This window comes from Falco biarmicus, chromosome 1 (assembly GCF_023638135.1).
Source record: "Falco biarmicus isolate bFalBia1 chromosome 1, bFalBia1.pri, whole genome shotgun sequence".
Classification (NCBI taxonomy): domain Eukaryota; kingdom Metazoa; phylum Chordata; class Aves; order Falconiformes; family Falconidae; genus Falco; species Falco biarmicus.
In genome coordinates this window covers 10,339,633-10,358,889 of record NC_079288.1, presented here as the reverse complement: position 1 = coordinate 10,358,889, position 19,257 = coordinate 10,339,633, and the positions used below count along the sequence as shown (strand labels likewise).

Below are 19,257 nucleotides of genomic sequence, written 5' to 3'. Positions count from 1 at the left end.
GGAGCGATACCGCGGGTGGCCGAGTCCCGGAGCCGTAACACCAGTGCTGAGCGCTGGGGCAGAAAGGGGGGTGCCCCACCGCCGGGACCGTGCCGGGCGCCCACCCCCGGGGCGATGCCGTGGGCTCCCGCTCCCGGGGCCGTGCCGGGCCCCCACCCCCGGGCCGTGGCGGGCGCTGCGGCCGGCAGGGGGCGCGGAGCGGCGGGAGCCCCCGCCCGCCCCGGCGGAGCGGCGCGCAGAGCGGCGGGCAGGGCTGCGGCATGGAGGGCAGCCGGACGCCCCCCCGGTACGGAGCGCTGGAGTCCACCCGCTGGCCGCCCGCCGGCGCGGGGCCAGGTGAGCACGGCGGGACCGGGACGGGCGGGGGGCACCGGCGGATCCAAACTTACCCTCTCCCCCCCTCCTTGCCCCGACCCCGGGGGCTCCGAGACTCCGCGGGCACCCCGAGCCCCGGGGAGCTGGCGGGGAACCGGCGGCTTCATCCAGCCAAGGGAGCCCGGCGGGTGCTCCCCGTCCCGGCAGCGGCACCGCCGGAGCCCCCCGCCGCCGCCCTGGGGAGTGGGGCGGGGGGTGAACGGACCGGCGTGGGGAGGGAGGGAGGGAGGGAGGGAAGGGCTGGGGGGGGGAGAGAAAGGACCGAGAGAAGGGGCTGGCTGGAGGGGAGGCAGGGTGGTGAGCAGGGGGATGGCTGGAGGGCAGGGATGGCCTGGGGGGAACAGGGACGCGGCCCCGGGCTGCCATGCCCGGCTGTGGGCACGGCTGGGACCGGGAGCCTGGGGCGCACACCCTGCCCTTCGCTGTCTTTTCTCCTCTCGGACCAGTTCCTCCAGTATGAAACAGGGAGGCAGGGAGTCCCCGACCTTGGGGTGGGAGGAAGGCGCCCAGTGCTGGGCGGTGGGCAGCATCCTGGGCAGGGGAGGCTCCTGCAGTCCCCCTGCCATGACATGCCTGCAACCTCTCCCCTTCCCTACCCCTCGGCTCCCCTTCAGCCCCTTGCACCCAGCGGGATAGGGACAGGCAGCTGGAGATGGAGGGATGGAGGGAACTCCAGCACCCTGCTTGGTACTGTGGTGTGTGGGTGCTGCCTGTGAAGCCGCTCAGCTGCTTGGTGAGCGGTCTGAAGTTTTGTCCTTCTCCTTTGTGCCTTTCAGCACGGCAACACGTATCCTCCCTCCTACACCTCCCCTGCCTGGGAAGTGTCTATGTGGCGAGCCTGCCCTTGGGGAGCCCTTCCACCACCTGGGTCCTCTGCTCCCAACAGCTGGGTGGCATCAGGGTGGTCCAGGGAAGGGTCAAACACTTGCTGGACCCACATTGGGTATGGCCCGGGCATCCCCCCTGGGTAGCCTGTGAGCAGGGCTGTGGTGGCAGCGATGTTTTCTGGTTCAATGCAGTTCTGTAAACTCCCAGCTCCTGGGGGACCCTCATGGTGGGCAAGAACGTGGCAATGGTTGGCGTCTGTTCCTTGAATGCTGCTCTGCTGTTTGCTACCATTCCAGGAAATCTCAGGCCAGCCCTGCAAAGCACCGAGCACACACAGCCTCTTGCCCTGCCTGTGCTCAGGAGGTGACCCAGGGGAGTGTGCACACAGCAGTGGGGTCTTGCAGAGGGGCTACACCCCTGGTGATACCCCCTGTAAGGCATCCCGGGGTACCTCACCTGTTCACTCTGGTCTTTCTTATGGCTGTCTAGCATGGCCCCAATGGTGCTGGCTGTGCCAGGGGCTGCACAAACACAGCCGGAGAAATCCCCTCCTGCTGCAGTGGGCCAAGGCTGCATGTTTCTCCCTGGTTTACTAGAGGAGGCACTGGCAGGGAAACAGTGCCACACTTTGCAGGCTGCCAGTAGCTGCGATCTCTCCCATCTGAGCATGATCCTGTCCTTTGGGACCAGCATGCTCGGCCATGCATTGGCAGTCCTGGAGGCTCGCGTCCCTCCTGCCAGGCAGCGTGGGTGGTGGGGACGGCACCCCTCTGAACAAGGCTGTCACAGAGCTGGGCAGTGGGCTGCCATTGCTCTCATTATTGAACTTGTGGAGCAAAGGCTGATGCTGATGGGCTGAATGCCCCCTGCTCATGCTGCTTTTTGTGGCAGAGAAAAGCACATGGCTGAGTTAAAGTCCTCTTGAGATAAAGCCCAAGAGCTCTGCCCCCCCACTCCCCCAGGGGACTATCAGTCAATCACCCAACTTTAATCATGAAGTAAATTGCTTGAAATTCAACTGTGTGCTGGTTGCTGCTGTGACTCATCTCAGGCTTGCTGCTGGCTGTCTAAATGTTTTCACCTAGGCCATATGGACTGGAGTCTCTGGCTATTATACTCCTCATTAGTGATACTTGCTTGCCCTGGGCCATGTGTGATGATTAGAGCATCTTCAAGTTGAAATCAAAGCTTTCTCCCCTTCCTTGGTTTGCCAGGTTGAAACGGTGCCAGGTGGGGGTCCTTTGGCTTGGGCAGCGTGGGGTTGATTTCTGTATCTGTGTGCGCTGTTGTGTGTGCAGCTGTGGGAGCAAAGGGACCCCTGGGCAGCGTGGCTGCACACAGGCGTCATCCCTCTCCAGCCCCAAAGGGAGACTCAGGACTGTAAGTTTGATCACAGCTTAATAAACATCCCTGCCTTAGGCCCTCGCTGGTGCCAGGCACTTGGGGAGGGTGTAAGAAACCCATTCTTCGGCAAAACCATCTCCAATGAGACCTTTTGCCCAGCTATCTGCTTGCAAGATGTGCTGGGTTTTAATCCCTCCTGAGCTCTGAGGGTCTGTACTTGCCATCCATGACTGCTGTGTGGTGTCACTGCCATCGCCCAGGTTTGTGGGTGCACAGTGCCCTTTGGTCTCACCACTGTCTCAGGAAAGCTGTGACCTGGCCTGTGTCTGTAGCTGCTGGTGTTCGCGAGCTCAGCATCACTCCATATCTGCCTGGAGAAAGCATCTCCTGAGCTAGCAGGGAATATCCATGCACATCCAAATCAATTGTCTCATTACATGGAATCGCAGAGGAATTTGAATCAGGAAGGAACTCTGGAGATACTGAGTTCAACCCCTTGCTCAAAGCCGGCTTAGTAGATCAGCTTGCTCACAGCCTTGTCCAGAAGGTATCCTGGACCAAAGGTGGAGATCCCACAGTCCCTCTGATCCTTGTTCCAGTGTCTGAGCAATGTTTCACCCTGCTTCTCTCAGCCTCTCCCCATTCATCCCGTGCTCCAGCCCCTGTGCTCAGATATTCAGGTCTTGGCATGATGACCTGTGGTCCTGGGCAGCTGCTGGCGGGTGGAAGGAGTCTCCAGTAGCAAGTTCACCTTCCTGTCCTATCAGCTGCCGATTAGTCGCCTGGATGGATTCATTGGTTTCTTGTGAGGTTTTGTGGATGGTTTTGGTGCAGAGGCATAGCTCTGTGTTCCCTTCTCCAGATGCTCCCTCCCAAGGTCTGTGGGCTTCATTGTGCAGGAGCATTTTCCTGGGACTGCCCTCCCTCTGCTTCTGTGCTGAATTAAGCAGCTCCAGGCATATGGCTGTCCTCTTAGAGCTTCTTGTCTGGGACTTACTGCTTTAGTGAGCAGTTCCCTGGCGTGCCTGAGGACACATCTTGCCTGAGGGATGGAGGGTGCCATGAGCCCAGCCACACCACCTGAAGGCACAGCCAAGGTGCCTTCAGGCTAACTTCCTCGAGCCCTGGAGCCGTTGCTCTGCTGCGTGGTGTAGACCTGTCTGCGGTCCCCATTTCACAGGATGCTCCTGACCTGCAGCAGGAGGCTGCAGGTGACTTTGGGGAAGTGCATGAGGGCAGCTTCCCTTGGGCAGGGTGGTCCCACCACACCATATTCCCTGTCTCTGATGGGAACCCACCCAGAGCTGAGCCAGGAGCTTTCTTGCTTTTGTGGGCAGCTGCCTGTGGGCTGAAATTGCGTCCCAGCCTCCTGCCACAGATGGAGGTGAGCAACGCAGCACTGCCACCTCCTCTTTTCATGTACACAGGCAAGGATTCTCCTCTCCTGTCTGGGATGGCTTCTGCTAATGAGGTTCTGGGGTGAGAAGAAAGAAGCAGCGATACTGACACCTGTTTCAAACCCTTGCACTCACCTGCTGGGAAACAGCTGGCTGATAACGTCAGCCAAATACTTTCACCACCAGTGATCAAAGGTATTCTGGGTTATTCACCCACCCACCCAGGCCAGAAGTGACAGGCCCCCTCCCCCAGGCCCACGCCTGTGCTCCTAGCGGCGGTTAGATGTGTCCTTGGCTAATGAGGGCTGCAGTAAGCTCCTAGCTTTGTTTATTGGTGCATCTGTAAAATAGTCAGCCTTGTCATTTCAGCCTGGGCACGGAAGCGACACTTAGAGCGATGCAGCTTCTTCCTGACAGGTCTAGAGCTGCACTGAAGTACAGCTGAACCCCAGGGGGTGGCTGCCTGCAAGCACATGCCGGCTGCACCGCAGTACCTTCACGTGCGTCGTTACCTGCGTGCCCACCGGCAGCGGCAGGGAGGTCCCCGGCGCACGGCCCCAGCTGCCCAGCAGCACTGGGTGCAGGTGCAGCGAAATATCCCGGGCAAGAGGAGCTCTGGGGTGGCAGAGCAGCAGGGTGCTTGGGACTAGGGACCTCAGCATCCTGGTGCCCTAGCAACTGCACTCTGGTCCCCTAGCAACAGCATCCTGGTCCTGTAGCAACCACAGTCCAGTCCCCTAGCAACTCCCTTCAGGCCTGTAGAAACGAGGCTATGGGAAGGTTTCTGTGCAAATTCGTAGCAGAGCCATTGAGCAGGAGCTGATGGAGGGCAGCGCATCCAACCCCACACTTCGTCCAACCCATGTATTCACCAGTCTGTCCTGAGCAGGCGCTGGCTCCTGAGAGCATCCTGACAGCTTAGAGTGGGGAGCGAGTGCAGATTCAGCACGCTGGTGTCAGCTGAACGTGGCCTTCATGGCTAAGGGAAGAGGGAGATAATCTCCAAGTAGTCCTCATGAGTTTCTAAGCCAAAAACAGCAGAAAACTGTTCTCCAAAGCAGCCACACTAACCCAAACCACTCATGTTTTGGCTAATAAACCTTCTTTGCCAGCAGCCTTGGAAACATGCGTCACTCTGGGAAGGATTTCTTAAGCAGGTTTACATGATGGGTAGAGGACCAGTGAGTGCAGAGTGTTTTGTCTTGTGCCTTCATGCTGGTCCCTTCCTCCCCTGTAACCCTCAGTACTGGCCTGGGTCCCATTTGGGATCCCTAAGCCAAGCGCTCGAGCTCTGACATCTCCAGTTCCCAGCCCTTGGCTCCTGGAAAATCCTGCTCCCGGAGTCGGTGCTCCCTGGCTGTGCTTTCCTCTGTTCCTGCATGGGGCAAGTCCCAGGACTGCTGGAAGGCAAAGTCTCGGAGGGGAGATGTGCCCTGTGAGATTCAAAGGGAGCAGAATTCGCCCCTGATGCCTGTGATATTTGATGTTTTCTCATAGCCTGGCTTTGCTGTAGCTGCTAAGCCCCCTCTTCTCAACCTGTGCTGTGTGTGCATCACGGGAGAGCCGGATTAGCCCGTGTGTGATAAATGTGCTGCTGAATGTTGCTGATAACAAGCTCAGTGATGTGTCTCCAAGAGCCAGACCAGGCTGGCAGGTGGGAGCAAAACCTCAGTTATCCCCATAAAATGGACTGGGAGCCGCTGTGGGACTTGTGGGTTCGCGGGCACGGTGTGAATCAGTGCAGCATCCTCGAGTAAATCGATGTGACTGGGGAGGGGCCAGCGGAGGCTACAGAGGTGATCTGGGGACTGGAGCATCTCCCTTCGAGGAAGGGCTGGGGGAGCCGGGGCTGTTTAGCCTGGAGGGGAGAAGACTGGGAGGGGACCTTGTCACTGTCCACAAATACCTTAAGGGTGAGGGCCCAGCGGACCGGGACGGGCTCTTTCCAGTGGTGCCCAGTGACAGGACAAGGGGCACAAACTGCAGCACAAGAAGCTCCAGCTGAATATGGGGAAGAACTTCTTCACCTTGAGGGTGGCAGAGCCCTGGCACAGGCTGCCCAGAGAGGCTGTGGGGTCTCCTTCGCTGGAGACATTCAAACCCACCTGGACGTGGCTCTGTGCAGCATCTCTAGGAGAGCTGCTGCAGCAGGGGGGTGGGCTGGGTGGGCTCCAGGTGCCTTCCAGCCCCGGCTGTTCTGTGATTCTGTGACAGTCATGTGCAAACCAGTGGGACATCAGAGGGACAGCTGCGTGTAAATCAGTGGAGGGGGGCAGGGAAGGCAGAGCTGGTGGTCCGGGCAACAGATCGAGGTTGCTGGGCTGTTGTGCTGTCTGTCCCTGGGCTTGCCACTGTGCTTTTTTAAGATATAAATTACAGCCCCTTTTTCCTGCATTTTGCTGTGAGGTTCTTGACTCTTGCCTTGAGCAAGTGACATCGCTTTTCTCTGCCTCAGTTTCCCCAAGTGGTTTATAGAGGTGACACTCGGCACTCCAGAGGATGAGGAAGCTGAACTGGCCTGCCGGGTACCATGGAGGCTTTTTCCCCCAGTGAGTTGGGGAGGATGGGGGGTGTGTGCGTGTGTGTCTTCACCTAGCCTGTGATGGAAGGGGAGCAGCTGTAGGAACTTTACCTCCATGACTCCTTGGCTCTGTGCTATATGGGCTCAGCATTGGTTCCTCACATGCACTGGAGGGGAGGAGGGTGCACACACAGGCTCATGTCTCTGTGCTGGAGATCCCAGAGGCTTGCATGGTTCTGGAAAAAGAAGGAGACGTTCCTGTCCTTCCCTCCGGCAGTTTTTAGCTCCCTTGGCCTGCCACTGTTCAGCAGAGGGGGAGACCCCTGGAAATTTGGGGCTTTCTCAGCAGTGCAGAGCCCAGCCCAGCACTGGTGTGAGCACAGTGTGCTGCAAAGCTGGTGCAGGCAGGCGAAACAATGCTTGTTTCTAAGGCTCAGAGAGCTGCCAGCTCAGAAGAGATGGCCTGCTGGCCTCTGAGGTCCTCTTTCACACAGACACTTTATGCATATTGCATGTGTGTTTGGAGCTGTGCTCAGCGAGCTGAGCCGCAGAGACGCTAAGGCAGCGGTGAACAGAGCCCTGCCAGTGCCCGGCCTCACGTGAAGCAGAAATAAAGGCAAAACGCAGCCGCCGGCAGCTCTGTGCCCTTCCCTGTGTCGGTGACTTTCCGTGTGCCTGCTGGGTTGTCCTCCTCTTGCAGCATGGAGTCTGGAAATGAGTGTAAAACTCTGCACGTGCTTAGTGGTTATACTGGTTTGGTGTTTGCAGGGGGGTCCTCGCGGCAGCCCTGCGATCCCCGTTGTCCTCAGCACCCGTTTGCTGTCTCTGGCTGGCTAATGTGGCTCCCCTTTCATTCCCAGAGGATGAGATTGTTTCCATGGCTGACTCAACCACCACCATCGATGACATCGAAGGGGAGCTCTTCAAAATCGAGAGGATCAGGGAGATCCTGGTGAGGAGGGAGTCAGAGCTGCGGTACATGTGAGTACCTGCCCTCCCTTTCCAGTCTCCCCAGCGTTTTCTGCTTGCCCGATCAAACACAGATCATCCCCAGGGATGGGCAGAGCTGAGGCCACTTTACACCTCGTTTTCCACATGGAAGTGCAGCCTCTCCCATTGCTCTGGCCTTGCTCTCGGAAGCAAGGGTCCCTGTTACAAAGCTGCCACTGCTGCTGTGATGATTTGAGCCAGCCCATTTCTATACAGAGAGTTTATAACACAGGTTTAACTACACTAAATGTTACCCATGTTCAACCACAAGCACCTCATCTTCCCAGTGGGTCCATACTCTTCCTCAGTGCATGGGTCTTGGGCTGGGCTTGGAAAGGGACCTGAGGTTTGGTGGCTTATTGCTGCTCTCTGGGGATACTGCCTTGCCCCAGCACACAGATCTGCAGCTGCTGAACAGCCACACGACCACAGTTTACTCTCTGCGTATTGAAGTATTACACATCCTCCCAGTTTCTCCTTTTCTTCTCCATCCTCTGGGTGCTGGGGCCATCGGGACACATCAGGGCTGGACCAGCATCGGTGCCTGGTGCCTGTCTCCACGCCGCATCCTGCTCTCCACTCCCAGCACAGCCTCTGCAGCCAGATGAGGAGAGAAGGGTTTTCTCCAGGGTCCATTTCAATAATCAAAGCAGTTTTTCCGAAAAATTTGTAGGCTTTTTACATTTAAAGCAATCAAATAGCCACTGTGTTGCAGTGGTACTGACCAGTGGTTAAGGTGATAAAGAACATTTTGCCTGGGTATATCGGGAGATTTTATGGTTTGGGAGGAAAAGGACTGACTAGCATTATAGTCTGGGTTGATTAAGCTTTTTAATACCACTAAACTGCTGTAGTCAGCCCAATCCTGAGATCCCATGCTGTCAGGTCAACACAAAGCCTGGGACTTTTTACTGGTAATGGCAAAGATCGTATTTACTGGGTTGCAGCGCTTGATATGCTGCTTTCTTAATGTGCCCGAGTCCCCACTGGTACCTACGATACAGGGATCACCAAAGCTGGGAAATGCATGTGTAAATCCACTGTCTGGGGAAGCTGTGAGCTGGACTGTGGTTTAGAGGCTCAGATTTGGAGTGGTGACCTCTCTGAGGCATCTTCTCCCTGACTATATTGTTGAAAAGGATTTTTGGAAATTGTAAAGTGTAGTTCTTAAATGCTTTCCATGGCAACCAGTGCCTAAATCTCACAGGTTCTGTCAAAACTCACATCTCTTGCTTTTTCTTATCCCTTTATTTGTTTTCTTCTTTGGCTTGCACTTGGAAAACAAAAACAAATCGCCTACAGAAACCACGTATCAGGGTGGGCATGGCTGCAAAAGTGATCACCTGGAAGCTGGAAATGCCAGGATGACATGCCTGAGTGGTTTGGAGGTGCTGTGGGGAACTCGAGCATCGGCTCTGCAGAGCGCAGCAGTGGGGAGGAGCGTGGCTCTGCAAGGCAGAGAAAGCTGGAGGCTTCCCTGAGCATCGCTGCTGGAGAAGAGGGATCCCAGTCCTGGGTTCTACAGGACAGGGTTAAAAAGGATGGGGACCTGGGGCTGGAAGAGCTTTTTTAATTTTTTTTCCCAATGGGAAAAAAATGTGATATTCCAGCTGGTTGGGCTGTGGGGCTCAGGGAGATGGACATCTCCATTGATGAGCTGCCAAACAGAGGAGTGACCTCTCTGGTCAGTTGATAGCAATCAGTGTTCTCTTCTCATTGGAAATGCCAAACTAAAATGTTCCCACATTTCTGAGATGTGTGTGCTCTGGAAAACAATGACGCTCCCAATATTTCTCCTTTTATAGGGTAAAAAGAAAGATCTGAAATCCCCCTGCGAGATGCAGCTGCACACCTCACCCGCTCAGTGCTCTGCTCCCCGGGGGCAGGCAGGGGTAGCATGGCTACAGCTGATGCTGCTGGAGGTTTTATCCCCCGTGGTAGAGGTAATTTCAGCTCCAGCAGCAGCCTTCTGGGTGCATGTCTTTGCAACCTCTTCTAAGTTTTATTGAAATGAGAATTTTTATTATTGCTCATTTATTATTATCAGTATTGTTTTTTGCAGAATTACATTCCAATTTAGTAATATTTCAGTTATCATTTGACTGTTTATTTTAATTTTAATAAGTGTATCACTAGCAATCAGCCTGTTGCCCATGTGCAGATCTCCCCGCTGGTGTTCTTTGTTTAAGCTCAGGGTTTAGCCACCACAGGACTATGAGCAGGCAATAAAATGACGAGCAGACCTCCCAGTTCTCCATGTGCAGCGCTCAGACGCTGGCATCGATGGACCTGCTCGATGCTGTGTGCAAACAAATGGAGACACTGGCAGATGGATCAAAAATCTGACAGAGCCAAGAGGAACTCTTCTCCTCTACCTGAGATGATCTCCTATAGCAATCTCTCACAGGGTCCCTCTTCATCAGTCTGTTTATTTTCCCTTCCCTTATTAATATTTCTGGTGTCCTCGGCTCAGCTGACAAAGCTGCATCTTCAAGTAGCTCCAGCAAATATGACTCATCCCAGAAGGGGTGGACAGCATGACTCAGTGGAAGGACCAGCGGGATTTTTAAGATGCAGACAGGGCTTCTAGTAACGCATGCTTCAAAAGGAACCAAAGGCACATCTGTTCAAGGTGGCACCAGCTCGTAAGTCAATCGTGTATTATCTGTAGACACAGATCATGCGTTATGGTTTCTTGTCATTCGTGGCCATGGAGCTTGCTAGAAATCTAGGCAGGGCTCTCCCAGGTTGGACGATGTGCCCTGCAAAGCGTCCAAGGAGTCCTTCTGGATCAAAGGCTTGGACAACTTTGGGATGCTCATGCGAAGATGTTGGGGTGCTTGGTAGGGCTTAGGAGGATGTATGGTGCCTCTGATAGGTGAAAAATGGGTTGGCTGATTCCTCACAGCCAACGTTTGGATACACTGCTCCTTTTGGAGGCTCGGTGCAGGCAGGTTGAGCTCTGCGCCCTGCTGTGTTGGTGCTCACCAGCTTCTACGTGAAACTGGTCAGTGAATGTGATGTTTAATGGGGGAAAATGTTTCCCGTCTCACCCCATGTAGGCAAGACACAGTGCAGTGCAGGGCCAAATCCTGTACAGACACCTCTGTTTTCCAGCTGAGAGGTTTGTGCCACTGAGTATTTTCCCAGCACAGACTGCTCATGGCTCGGCGCCCGCGTCTGTTGTCTAAACCATCCAGGGCTGCAGTCACAAGCCTGTAGGGTCTAGGGAGCCCTTAGATACAGATGTTTCTGAGAGATCAGTGGATTAGTTGCACTGTCATAGGGAAATGGTCCTGGTTCAGTGTCCACATCTACCCCAGGCTGATGATGGGAGCCCCCTTTTCTGCAGGTGGAGTTGCTCAGGACCATCTGAATGTGCTGCCTGACCCCAGCCCCTCTGCCATAGGAGCTGCTGGCAGTAAGCAGGAGGACTTTGAGGAAAGGACCCAAAAGGGCAAAGCCAGGAGGTCTCCAAAGCCAGAAGCTACGGGCACAAGAGGGGTCAGGAGGTGGGGAGCACAGCCTGCAGACCAGAGGCAGCACTGAGGGTTATTTGAGTCGTGACTTGTCTCGTCCTCTGTGGTGTCACCTACCCGGGGGAGATCCTCAAGGATGGCTTGGTTCGTGGTGGAGAGAGGTCTCAGCCGTGAGCACTGTCTGCTCGTGGGGTTTCCCTCACTGCAGGTAAGTGCATAAAGCTCTTCAAACTGAAGCACTGATGGTCATCATGGCCAGAGACCATTGCTCCTCGGTCTTGTTCAAGCATGACTTTAGCAAGGGCATAGGCATGTGATTTTTCAGAATGAATCAATGACTATATTGGGCTAAGTCTCCCCTGCCAGCCCTAGCGAGCAGCCCTTGAGCTGGGACACCCATGGAGGGGCTGAGTGTCTGTGTCAAACTGCCTCCAGCACAGACAGGGATGCGCGTCCCCCATCTGCTCCATCGGCAGCTGCTGCTGGCATTTGAGCTGAGCCCTTCCTGATGGGTGTCTTGCTGCTGTTGTGTGGCCTGAGCCAGAGATGATGCTGTTGCCTGCGGCTTCGGCAGACACCTTCTCTCTGGCTGAAATGACCTTGTTTCTCAGCAGACACCTGCAAAGTTTGTGCATTTCCTCCTGTTGTGTTTTATTTTTCTACCTTTTTTAATTCTGCAAAAAGGCAGTATAGAAAAATGTCAGATCTTTTAATGTGGCAGCAGCTTCCACTTGTCTTTGGATTTTGCTGTTTGGGGATTGTTTTTATGGGAGGAGAAACACAGCTGCTGTTTTGTGGTGGATGTGCCAGGTTTTAATAAGGCTTCATTGTCGTTAGTGATGAAACTTTCTTTGCCAACAACCAGTGACATGTAGCTCCAACAAAAGCTCTGAGATGAAGTGGGCTGCCATTTCCCATGGAAAAGCAGGTAAATCTGTGCTCCCTGCCGTGGGCACTGAGTGCATTGCCTTCCAGCATTGGCTGGGTGTTGCTCTAGAGGTTTTGAACCTTTCCTTTCCCAGACACTCCCTCAGTGGTTTAATTTGTGTCTCTGCAGGATGGATGACATTCAGCTTTGTAAAGAAATCAGCCGGCTGAAAAAGGAGCTTCAAAAACTCATAGCTCTTCCGGGTAAGGCTTTGCAAAGCTTCAGAGAACTGCACCCTGCTGCTGCAATCAGCAGAGAGGTTTCCATGAAATACAAGAAGCTCTTGAGCAGCTCCCACCCCGGGGTGCTCCCAGGCACTGCTGCTGCAGGCTGTGCATCATGAGCATCGAGAAACGTGGCTCCCTGGGTCTGACCCGAGATCTTTCTTGGGAGTTTTGCTGCTTGCAGTACTGCCAGGGAGTCCTTGTCCAGGCCTGGGCTTGATGGGCAGAGGAAATAGAAAAAGAGAAAAAAACCCGAGTCATTTGAGGGAGAGCATTGGTCTGGTATAGGAGGAGGACAGGAGTTGAGTGCCAGGGGGATGTCACGCCAGGGGGCTTGGCACCACCCCTGATTTAGGTGAATTCGTCATTCGGGATGCTGAAAAGAGGAAAACAGTCTGGGGCAACATATGTGAAAACTTCAGCTGGGAGGAAATGCTGCTTTTGTCACCCACCATGAGCAGGGTCACTCCATGTCCTTGTCACAGCCCATGCCACCCTTGTCCCTCCACATCCCAGCAAAGGCCAAACCTTTCTCGAAAGAATCCCCCTGAGCCGAAATATTAAAATGAAAGCTCACACCAAACAGCTCAGGGTTTGAATGAGCAAGAGAGGCTTCCCCACCAGCTGTATCCGTCACTGTTCGTAAGGCTTTGCCTCCTCCTAGGACATCCTCATCCATCCCCCGGTAAGGACTTTATATCCTATTTCAGAACCAGATGGGAGACAGAGCCCCGCTCATTTGTACCCATCCAAGCATTAAGATTTGGACCCCAGGTATTTCCCCTACAGGTATCTCTGAAGGTGCTGCGCTCGCTGGGCTCAGTGAGTGTGTCGCAGGGGGCGATGCCTGGATGCAGAGGAGGCACCGGCTGTGTGTGTTTTCCAGAGCAGCAGCTCAGCTCGTCAGTGCCGTACCCAAGGTTATCTCAAAGCCGAGCGCAGCAAGAAACCTTGAACCCTTCTAATGCCAGTGTTGCTGTGCTGTGTCTGCTTGTGAATCTTCAGCATGCAGTTAGAGCCCAAACGCTGCTTAATATGCAGGTCTTGATCAGTTTAATACAACCTGGCTGCATCCAGAGGGAGGTTCAGACAGGGGAGGGGAGGATTCTGCCATAAAAATGGGAGCTGCTGGCAAAAATATAGACCCAAATCCCATGTGGACTTACAATTCCAAGAACTGGTTCATAAAACAAGACTTGACCTAAACGATGGGTCAGGATCAGAGATGAACTTTCTGAAGCTGGAGATATGTGGCTGGTTTACCTCCATCTGCTTTGGTCCTTCAGTTCTAGCCTTTTCAGCATTCCCAGATGTAGCAGAGAGCAGAAATGCTGCTTGCATCAGGGATGCTCTTTGTATCTTCTCTATAACTGGTCTCAAATCAGACTGTGCTGGAAAAATCCTGCGAATCACTGGTCTTGTGAGACTATCACAGCAGATCATTTGTAAAAATGGGCGGTGAGCTTCAGTTCAGCCAAAGATTCAAACATGTCAGCGCTGACTCAGAGCTCAGCCAGACCCGTGGCTTGAAATCTCACCAGACCCAGGTGCCTTTAATAATTCAGAGATATCGTGGTCACGATGGACTCTGACATAGGCAAGTCAGAAAAGAAGTGCGTGTTTATACAGCAGTATGTTAACTCTGACATGCTCTGACTCAGAAATGCAGGTTGTTAACTGGCTCCAAATAGCCGCTCTGTTTGTGGGCAGCCTGATGTTTCCGATTTGTACAGCATCCAAGTGGCACTGTCAGGGGCTCCCACTCCCACCAGACAGGTGGGAGCTCCTGCACGGAGGCAGTGCCATGGCCAGGTGACTTTGCATTAACTCTTCATGGTAGAAGACCAGCAGCTGTGGGCCAGGCCTCAGTCGGGAGCAGCTTTCTCTGCCAGAAAGCTCGAGCTCACTCCCTGCACCAGCCGCAGCCGTAGGAGAAGCCTCTGTTTGCTGGGCATGTTTCTAACAACATGATGATTATGAGAAGTTCTTCCTATCCAGACCCTGCAGCAGCACCTCCGATCAATACGTAGCAGACTTTAAACCATGAATCAATACATAGTTGAGGTAACTGCTGAGATCCAGCCTGCGGGGTTTGCTCCATACTGTGAATTTTGCTGTGTTTTTATTTAGCTGAAGGAAGACTGGAGATCGATCCACGCTGTGCTGGATTGATTTTGGGGCTGGCTGCTGAATTCAGAAATGGTATTAAATAGATGCAGCACAGTCAGTCATCATTTCCACCTAAAGGTAGCTCTCCTTTTGTATTTAACACTCCTTAGCCCTGTCTATCTTCTTCACATATCCCACTTACCATTAAGTACCAGTTTATACCAGACATGACTCCAAAGTGATGTGAGAGTTTTTCCAGGTCTTCGCTAACTCACTGCCCAAATATATGGGGCACAAGTGGGTTCCACCATGCTCAAGGTAGGTCAGTCTGGGGGTTCAAGTGACAGCTAAGGCTAATGCCTTCAAAATAGCTTGGTAGACGGTTGTCATCCTTGTCGCTGGGGTGGGAATGGGGCTGACAGTGGTTTGCGAGGTCAGATGTAGAGGATGAGATCACTGGGACCGTGTTCAGCAATGGAATAAGGCTACAAAGCCAGCGGATCGTATTGGTTTTTGTGTCTCTGTATGTATGGAGTAAATGGTGGTGTGCAGTGTTCCCAAGGCATCTGGGCACTGGCGGTAATTCCCTGTGCACCTGAATCCTGGCTGGTTTCTCAGCCACATGGAGGACCTGGCTCAGAGGTCTCTGGACCCCTACACAGCTCCGAGCCAGGCTGAGACCGCTTGGGTGTGCAGGTATGGGAAATGTGGGTTAAGCACATCCTGGCTGAACGGTGACACCTGGATCTGATGGTGACACCTGGATCTGACATTTCTGAGCTCGTTGAGACCCAGTACCCAGCCTCTTCAGCAGTGCAGGTGAAGGCCCTGGAGGAGCCACGGCTGTCTCCCACCAGAGAGGTCACCTTGCTGAGAAGCCCTTTGTCCGCTCTGCAAAGCTCACAGTTGCATCTTGCAGTGCTCAGCCTTGTGAAAATTTTGGAGAGAAGCTAAAAATTCAAAGTTTGGTGACACTGGGCCTGTCCCCTCCCAGCCAGGGTGGTTTTGGATGAGGCTGTTGCTTATTTAGCAGCCTGCCTCTGGATCCAGGTGCTTACTTTGGGTGGGCTTTTACCCCCACTCTCATGTCTGCTGCTGGGCTGAGCAGAGGCAGAGCAAGTTTGGCTTCGGTATGGGCGGGATGGACCCTGCTGGTGTCTTAATTGTGTTCCCTGTGCTGCAGAAAACGAGAAGTCCAATGAGGAGAAACAGAAGGAAGAGGAGCTGGTACAGCAGATACACAAGCTGGTGGAAACACGGGATTTCCTGGTGGATGACGTGGAGTTTGAGAGGCTCAGGTAGCTGGGTGCAATTTCTTCTTGTACTGAGGGCAGTGCAGTCTCGTCTGTGTCATGCCTTGCCAGATGCTCCTGGATGCCTTGCTGCTCCTCTCCTGAGTGGTAACCAATCTCTTTGTCATAGGGAAAGGGAAGAAGACAAGGAAATGGCAGAGTTCCTGCAAAGTAAGCTCTCCAAAAGCTACCTCCAGAAAGCAAGTAGGTGGTTGATGAGTTTTATTCCTTGTGTTGAACCTCCCTGGCAGTTTCTCCCCTTTCCTAAGCACTGTCTCCAAGGTCTTATTGCTCTGCATGGGGCTAGCTTACCTGGAGGCAGTCTGTGCTGGAGAAGGGTGTGGGGAAATGGCCACTGGGGGATGCTGGTGCTTGAGATCACATTGTGGAAACATCCCGAATTGGTACAGATGTTACGCTTCCATTTCCCTCCTGGCATTCCCCAGCCACTGCCTCCTGGGAGAACGGGGATGGGTAGGTGTCCTTTTATAGCTGATGTACTTCAGTTGACCCTTTCCAACCAGCTCCTTACATTTCATCACACCATTACCCAAGGTCACAACTTGTGGTGTCCATCCAGTCCTCCTCTCTTCATGGCCTCTGACGGCGAGCCACCCTCTCCCCTGTGCCTCCGTCATTGCTGGAGGAACACCTCTGCGGTGCAGTGGGAGGAATTTCCAGCCCATGGTCCCTGTGCCTGTGTCCTGCCTGTGGACACCCACGAAGCACATGTGGTGATGTGCCTCCTGGGTGCAGGAGCTCGTGCCCAGGTGGGGATCTCAGGAGGGTCAGCATCTTAGCCCTGAAGGGAGCTCTAAGAAGCAGCAATGGGCATGTGCCCTTATCACCTGGCAGACACAGATTCCTCTTTCCATAGCTCCTGTCAAAGAGAAGAAAATGACTTCCAGGGGACAGCAAACCTCTGCACCGTACATGACCAAAACGGGCCTCACCCTGCTCAAGGAGTGCTGTGGCTTCACCTGCTCCATCATGTAGGCCAGCCCCCAGCCCCTCTGCACAGGACATGACCACGGTAGCGTACACCTCCCGGGAAGCTGGGCTGGGCAAGAGGGGCTTCGTGGTGTGCTGAAACGGCCAAGCGCCTGTGTGGGCTGGGTGAGCATCAGCATCTGGGACACACACACGGCGAGGGACCGCCAGGCTGCAGCCCTTCTCTGGAGGGGATGCCGTCAGGGAAAAGTGCTGGAGCCCCACCGAGCCTGGAGAGAGGGGCTGGAAGGGAAGTGGCAGTGGTAGCGGCTGGAAGGAGGACAAGGAGATGGAGGGAGCTGGGCAGAGGGGGAAGAGAGGTGGAGGGCAGGGAGAAGAGGGGCCAGGCACACTGCAGGTGGTGTACCCCGACACCACTGCATCTCCCTGTAAGCGCATACAGGAGGGAGCTGTCGGTCAAGTGTCCTTGTCATTCAAGTGCACCTGGTGCTCACACCCAAGAGTTAGTCTCTTTGGCATTAGGTGGTCTATAAAGCAGGGTTGCTGCTCTAGGGAGCACCAAGCAGATCCATGGCTGCAACCCATAGTTTCCTATCTCCTGTCTTTCCTCCCCAGGTCTCCAGCCAGAGTCCACGACCTGCTCTCCTCCGAGAGGTTCAACTTCCCGTCATTGTTCATGCTTCCCACTGCAGCACCACCACCGAAGAGACTTCCCAAGCAGGCTGGTGCAGGCTTGAATGGTGGCAAGTGTCCTTGGTGCCATGTCAGCAGTCGTCTCCTCTTTGACATCAGCAAACACCGAATTCCACCCGAGCTCAGCTTGGAAGAGGTATGTGCAGCAGCGGCAAGCAAGCCCAGCACAAAGAGGACTGGTGCAGTCCTTTACCTGGACAGAGCAATAAAAAAAGCACTGGGAGCTGATGTTTGGAGGACATTGTGCTCCACCATCCAAGACATGCTGTGGCCACAGATGATGTCTCATCCCTAGCCTTGTACCACCTTGTGAGTCTCTACGGGATGATTCCTGAGGACTCTTGGTGGGGAATGTCTCCGGTCTGGGTTTTATTGTGTTTGCATCGGTTTTATTGCAAGGTGCTGTATGGCTCTGGGTGGAGCTAGGCAAAGCGTGAAGGGCAGTCCCCAGAGCCAGCTGGATGAAGGGCTAATTCTTGTGAAGTTGTCACCTGAGCACAGACCTGGTGTGTTGAACCGTGGGGCAGGTGCATCGCTTTCCCCACCGCGCTAGTTCCTTGATTCGGTTTTCAGCTCCAAGAAAGAGGAGGAAATTAAAGCAAAAGAGAAAAGGAGAAACATTCAGAAGAACAGGGCAACATGCAGAGGGAAATGAAAATCAAATGGGAGACTGGGGAAATGTCAGGGAAAGGTGGAGACAGCAGGTGAGAAACACTCTTACTGCCAAGAGGGCATTCAGTCCTGCACTCCCGTGCCCCAGCCAGAGCCTCTGCGCTTGGCATCATGAGCTGGATGTAAAGTTCTGTGCAAAAGACTCATGGCACCCCGAGGTCACCCAGTCTCAGTTTCTGTTGTCCTTTCTGGGTATCCACCTGTGCTGAGGTGGCACAGCCAGATCTGCTAAGCCCCCTTTCACCCCCTGCCCTGCCTGCCCTACTGCCCAGTAGGCTGCTGTGGCTTCACTGGGTGGCCTGGGGTGGCCTCCCATCTGTATGGCTGCCCTCTGGCCAAAATGCTGATTCCTCCAACTCAGTTCTGCTGCAGCTTGCTGTAGGGTCTGGAGATGGTGTTCCTGCCTGGGTCACTGTCTGACATGCCCGTGCCAGCAAGATGGTCACAACTCATTTGCCTCTTTCCATGGCCCCTAATACCATATTCATCCTTATAAAACACAATGCAGCGGGATCCTTCCTAGTGCAATGCCATAAGCAGGTCCACATTCCTCCTGCATTTCTTTATCATCACTGCCAGAAAACTCGTTGTGTGGGACCCTGTTCTTTAAGTGACGCTTTGGTTCGTGTCACCCGAGTTGACTTCAGTGGCCTCAGTCTAAAGCCTGCTTAGTTTGTGCTGCTGATTGTTAATGTCCTACAGCATCCTACAGCCACCCCCTGCCAGCTCCTCGTGCTCTCCTTGCTTGGGGGAGGCTTCAGTGTGGGCTGGAGGGAGCACCCTGGAGATCACAGGGGCCAACTAGGTCACGGAGAGCTCCGCTCTGCTTTGCCAGCCCTGTGTAACAGAGTGAGGTGCAGTACACAGCTGGGACTGTTGGCCAAGCAAGGGTGACAGACCTTGGCAGCATCCATCCTGGAGCTAATGGGGCTCCCTGCTCTTCCAGAAACTGTCCAGTGGCTGCTTTGCTCGGTGATTCTGCAGTCACACGTGTGGTACAATATGGGTGTTTGCTTTGCTCCACACTGACCAAAGGCTCAAGACCTAGAAGCCCCTCCTTGCTGTCCTTGCCTTCCAGGGTCTTCTGGGGAAGGATGAGCAACTAAGCCAGTTCAGTTGGTTGGACTGAGAGGGAGCCAAAGGCAGGGGAGAGCCCTCGATCCAGGACTCGGGCCCCTAATTCATCCCTCCCTCCACCCCGCAAGGCCCCAAGACCCAGACTCCAGCTGCTGAGCAGTGCTTGGGCTGGCAGGGAGGATGGCGGGGGGGAGATGGGCAAGGTCCTGGCCCATTTTGTTCTGTGTTTACTGGCTGTGTTTGTGTGGCTGGTCATGGAGAAGGAGACAGGCTGCTGTCCTGGCCATATGATACTCTTTGGTCTGTATTTTCACTGATGGCAGAGGTGCGCAGCACACGGGAGCGACACTGTTTCATGTGCATTGATTTCATCCCAA

General features: G+C 54.3%; 1 protein-coding gene across 2 annotated transcripts; it reads left to right on the top strand.

Annotated features, from left to right (window-relative positions):
• The first annotated feature begins 224 nt into the window (after positions 1-224).
• Positions 225-19,257, top strand: LOC130143772 (bMERB domain-containing protein 1-like). 2 transcript variants are annotated; one of them, XM_056326657.1, is made up of 7 exons: positions 225-336; positions 7,326-7,446; positions 11,992-12,065; positions 15,379-15,493; positions 15,618-15,658; positions 16,365-16,520; positions 17,054-19,257. In XM_056326657.1, exons 1-6 carry the CDS (start codon positions 261-263, stop codon positions 16,481-16,483), a joined length of 546 nt encoding a protein of 181 aa, XP_056182632.1. In that variant the 5' UTR covers positions 225-260; the 3' UTR covers positions 16,484-16,520; positions 17,054-19,257. The 2 variants fall into 2 exon arrangements, with proteins under 2 accessions (XP_056182632.1, XP_056182631.1); XM_056326656.1 differs by having other exon boundaries at positions 15,618-15,691.